The 5,516-nt window shown below is 42.1% G+C and overlaps 1 protein-coding gene across 1 annotated transcript; it reads right to left on the reverse strand.

Annotated features, from left to right (window-relative positions):
• Window positions 1–4,232: 4,232 nt before the first annotated feature.
• On the reverse strand, window positions 4,233–5,302 carry LOC125084458 (transcription initiation factor TFIID subunit 9). The gene has a single exon (XM_047701754.1). It carries the CDS (start codon window positions 5,168–5,170, stop codon window positions 4,376–4,378), a length of 795 nt encoding a protein of 264 aa, XP_047557710.1. The 5' UTR covers window positions 5,171–5,302; the 3' UTR covers window positions 4,233–4,375.
• Between the last annotated feature and the right edge of the window lie 214 nt (window positions 5,303–5,516).

Genomic DNA, 5,516 nt, shown 5'->3' on the forward strand with positions numbered 1-5,516 from the left:
AACAGCCTCAAAGTGACCACTGGCAGACTTTCAGAGAGTTTACATGACTTGTCACTTACCACGATACACATCCTTTATTTATATAGTGATCTGTGGCCTGAAGAACTAGGAGCGAAGTTTATATTTTATGCAATTACAGTTGATACAGTGTTGTAACTAAAATTTGCACCATGTTTTTGAGGAACTGTTATGCAACTAAACTACGGTGAGTGTAATTTGTGCGTAAGGGAACCCTTCAAAGTGAAATCTGGCTATGTCCAGGTACGATTTACTAGAGAGTTTAAGAAGAACATGGACTTGGGTTTTGTTAGACTGGTTTAAATTCAGGATAACCATGGGTGCGTGGCTGGCTCAATCACTCAAGCCTCTGCCTTTGGCTCAGGTCACAATCCCAAGGTTCTGGATTGAGTCCAGCATTGGGCTCCCTGCTTAGCACAGAGTCTGCTTCTCCCTCTCCCTCTGCCTCCTCCTCCCTGCTCATGCTCTGTCTCTGTCTCTCACTCTCACTGTAATATAATAAAATCCTAAAAAAAAGTAAATAAGTAAATTCAGGATAACCACTGTCAATCTTTTAAAAGAGAAAGGTAAGCAATTTGGCCAGTAAAATCAAGTTTATTCGGGAATGGAAGAAGAATGACAATGTGGGACAAGCACACTATGGCAAACCATAGGCAAGTACAGAGAACAATGGAAGAGAGCATACTTTATAGAGGAAAGAAGGAAGTTGGGAGGGGGTTTATTAAAAGTCCATTGGAGGAAAATGGGAGTTCATTGGCTGCAGGCAAAGCAGTGGATCTGCTTTCCTTGGTTACTGAGCTGAGAGGAAATTTTCCTCCTGCTGGATTTTGCAAGCTGTGAGGAGGGGTGTGTGAGTCCTCCCTTCATGACTTCCTAATTCTGAGTTAGGTTTCCTTAACACATTTTCACGTCTTAGACACATCCCTGACCTGTAAAGATAAAACTATCCCATCTCTCAGGTTACTATGAGAAGTAGTGATCACATCAAGTTCTTGTTTCACAGCACTGGGCAGATACCTGCCAGGCTTGTGAGTAGTAGTAGTAGCAGCAGAAATAGAATCAAAATTTTCCATAGGCAATTCCAAAATTACTTTTACATTCTTATTGTTATTAAGTAGGAAGATAAAATACTTTGTGGAAGCATATCTCTTCATCTTCCTGCAGTCTGAAACCTCCTATAACTACTTAAGATGTCCAGTTTTGAGGGGGTGGGGAAGGAAGTTAATATCTAGAGGAAGGTACCAGGGAGAAGGTGGAACTGGGGTGTTAGGTGAGGAAAAGGATGGCGTTTTGTGCAATGGTCTGTGTTTCTCTGAGTCACATCTACATGGTATCTTTATAATTTGGGTTGGAACAATGTCCAGAACATTATCTAGTCTGGTTTTTTTTTTTTTTTTAATCTTTTTAAAAAAATTTGACAGAGAGATGACAAGTAGAGAGGCAGGCAGAGAGAGAGGGGGAAGCAGGTTCCCAGCTGAGCAGGGAGCCTGATGCGGGGCTCAATCCCAGGACCCTGAGATCATGACCTGAGCTGAAGGTAGAGGCTTAACCCACTAAGCCACACAGGTGCCCCATTATCTAGTCTGTTAGCAAGTGCAAGAATGGGGCAGCTGGTGGTTTGGTCAGTTGAGCATCCGACTCTTGATTTTAGCTCAGTCCTGATCTCAGCGTCCTGAGATTGAGGCCTCATCAGACTGTATGCTCAGCGTAGTGTCTGCTTGAGAATTCTCTCCCTCTCCCTCTGCTGCTGCTCCTGCTAGTGTTCTCTCTCTAAAATAAATAAATAAATCTTAAAAAAACAAATGCAAAAATAAATACATTCCAAGGGCCCCTGGCTGGCTCAGTCAGTAGAGCATGGGACCCTTAATCTCAGAGTAGGGAGTTCTAACCCCATGTTAGGTCTAAAGATTACTTAGAGAGAGAGAGGGAGAGAGAGAATAAATACATTCCAGTAACAACTAACATATTATCTTTTTGATATCTGTAATTTTAGTTTCTTTTTCTTTTTTTTTTTTTAAGATTTTATTTGACAGAGAGAGACAGTGCACAAGCAGGGGGAGTAGGAGTGGGAGAAGCAGGATCCCCGCTGAGCAGGGAGCCTTATGTTTGCCTCAATCCCAGGAGCCTGGGATCATGACCTGAGGCGAAGGCAGATGCTTAACAACTGAACCACCCAGGTGCCCCACCTGTAATTTTAGTTTTCTGTATCCCTGTTATTTATTTTTTTTTTAAGATTTTATTTATTGGGGTGCCTGGGTGGCTCATTAAGCGTCTGCCTTTGGCTCAGGTCATGATCCCAGGATCATGGGATGGAGCCCCGCATCAGGCTCCCTGCTCAAGGGGGAAGCCTGCTTCTCCCTCTCCCACTCCCCCTGCTTGTGTTCCCTCTCTCGCTGTGTCCCTCTCTGTCAAATAAATAAATAAAATCTTTAAAAAAAAAAAAAAAGATTTATTTACTTGACAGAGAGAGACAGTGAGAAAGGGAACACAAGCAGCTGGATTGGGAGAGGGAGAAACAGGCTCCCCGCTGAGCAGGGAGCCCGATGTGTCACTCTAGCTCAGGACCCTGGGTTCATGACCCAAGCCTAAGGCAGACACTCAATGACCAAGCCACCCAGACACTCCTCACTGTTCTTTTCTAAGAGCATATATATGGAAGTGTGTGTATATATATATATATATATATATATATATATATATATATAGACTAGTCATGGGCATTAAGAATAACAAGGTAAATGACTCATAGTCTTTAATATTTTATTCCTAGTTCTTATCAAGTGGTCTTTGAGGAAGCATAAGAACTTTCTCTCTGACGAGGGATTGTTCCTCAGATTCTGGTGGTAGTCGATGAAATTAACACTGATATTGGGCAGTTAAGATCTGTAAAAGCAGAAAGAGACAACTTGTTTCAGAAGGGTACCCAGGGGCGCCTGGGTGGCTCAGTGGGTTAAGCCTCTGCCTTCGGCTCAGGTCATGATCTCCAGGTCCTGGGATCGAGCCCCGCATCAGGCTTTCTGCTCGGCAGGGAGCCTGCTTCCTCCTCTCTCTCTCTGCCTGCCTCTCTGCCTACTTGTGATCTCTGTCTGTCAAATAAATAAAATCTTTAAAAAAAAAAAAAAAGAAGGGTACCCAGATGACCTACAAGTGAAGTCACTACAATGAAGCCCCTAAGTTTGGAGTGTGATCCTTGCTCAGCATTTTGAGATGATTTCCAATGCTTGTGACCTTGATAAAATATAGACTTTGATTAAAAAATACCCGAGAGTTCTCCCTACTACTTTTTTTGGTAACTGAAAGGTGGCCTCGAGGGTTTTTTTTTTGGTTCATGAATTTTCCCTCTGACGTAGGAAACAATCCACAGGAAAGATCCTTTTTGGCACCAAGGAACAAAGGCTACTGAATTTGGGAAATGTAACTCTTGATCAGTGATGCTTTTAGAGACAGATCTTGCCCAAATGGGAGAAATGTGAAAATTAATAGAGGAAACCTGAACTAAAATTGGAGTTGGGAAGACTCCTAGAGAAAGCTCTCATCCCCTACCACCACTAGTCAGTTATCTCAAATAGTTATCCCAAACAGTTACCCCTTCCTATCCCGACTGGAAGATGTCACTACTTTACTACCCTCCCAAGAAGAAGGAAAATGTTCCTCTGCCCAGCAACAAGCCCAAACAATGGAAAATGCTGCAGCTCAGCCAATGAAAAGCTACTGTCACCCTGAACTCTTTTTTTTTTTTAAAGATTTTATTTATTTATTTGACAGACAGAAATCACAAGTAGACAGACAGGCAGGCAGAGAGAGAGAGGGAAGCAGGCTCCCTGCTGAGCAGAGAGCCCGATGCGGGACTCGATCCCAGGACCCTGAGATCATGACCCGAGCCGAAGGCAGCGGCTTAACCCACTGAGCCACCCAGGCACCCCTCACCCTGAACTCTTATTTTCTTCCAATGAACCTTCAATTTTCCTTTGCCAATGACTTCCTTGCCTAACCCTCCTTTTTATAACAGCCTTCTGTTTTGTAAAACTCCTTGGAGTAACTCTTTGCTCGATGAGATACTGCTTGATTCATGAATCACTTAATAAAGCCAATTTAATCTTCAGATTTACTCAGTAGCATTTTGTTTTTTTTTTTTTGATGAAAACAGTTTTATTTTTTACACTTAAAGGCTGATGAATAACCATTACTAATCCTATTAAAGAAAACCCAACATCTCAATCGGAAAGGATAACCATATTTACTCATTAAATAGCATTTAAGTTTTCTACAACAGAACTTGAAAATACCCAGCATGCATGTTTAATCTAGTACAATGGATTCAAGACCAAGTATACATGTTACAAGCATCAAGGCTGGATTACAAATTATCATAGTCATCGTCGTCATCATCGTCATCATCATCATCTTCTCGTTTTCTTTTCATTGCATTTGATGATTCATTGGCAGTATTTTGTGATGACACCATGTTAGTGGTAATAAGAATGTTTTTGGACCCAATTAATGATGGATTAATCAGAACATTCTGAACTGCGGATGTTGCAGGAATTGATGCTTTTACAGTTGGGGACTGTGAAGTGGGCATCTGTACTGTAAACCTTTGCCCTGTGAGGGACATTGGAGTCCCTACTTTAGTTGACACAGACATGGTCTGTGGGGTTGGTGTGCCAAGAGTGGGAGTACTTGGTCTGCTAGTAACTGAACCAACACTTAACCGTGGAACTGTTATTCTTCCCGCAGAGGTAGATGCCTTTTTTTGTAAAGACTTAAGTCTATAGTTTGGAGCGGTCAAGCAGTATCTATCAGGTGGCAACCTGGGGCCTGAATATGGCTTGATTAATGGCAAAGGAGTTTGATTTCTTTGCCTTGCAATATCTAATAAAAAATCTCTTGGGGGAGGAGAGGTAAAAGACTGATCAGCACGACACTGGATGGCCAATCGCACATCATCTGCATCAACAGTAGCTTTCTTAGCATGGCTGGAATAAATTTTTGCATCATCTAGAATTGTGGTCACATATCGGAAGGCAAACTCCAACATCTGATTTATAACTCTTGGCTCATATTCTGTAATCCCCATATCCTTCAGGATTTGTGCCATCATCTGTGCATCTTTCGGCATGCTCTTGGGAGAAGCCATCTTGCCAGACTCCATGATATCCGTTGATCAGACTTCCCGAGCTAAATCACCCACATTAATGTATTTCAGTCCTGATCTTGATGCAAGTTCTTTGCCTAGCGTGGTTTTTCCAACCCCTGGTGTACCGGTGAGCAGGATGTTCGGAAGCAACATCGCATTTTGTTTTTTTGACAGGAGAAACCATGAAGAAAGGACAAAGGGCAGGAATAGCTGCAACAGGTGGTTATCCCAATATTCAGAAGAGTGGGAGCATGAAGGAAACCTTGTTAACACTTTTAGGTACGTTCTCATAGAAATTCTTCATGTATGTCGACATATATTGCACATTTGATGTAAATAACAAAATACATCATTTTAGGAA

The sequence above is a fragment of the Lutra lutra genome, chromosome 14 (genome assembly GCF_902655055.1).
Source record: "Lutra lutra chromosome 14, mLutLut1.2, whole genome shotgun sequence".
NCBI lineage: Eukaryota > Metazoa > Chordata > Mammalia > Carnivora > Mustelidae > Lutra > Lutra lutra.

What these genes read in the sequence shown, in the direction of transcription:
- LOC125084458 (XM_047701754.1), bottom strand. Translation starts at nt 5,170, where the DNA reads ATGGAGTCTGGCAAGATGGCTTCTCCCAAGAGCATGCCGAAAGATGCA.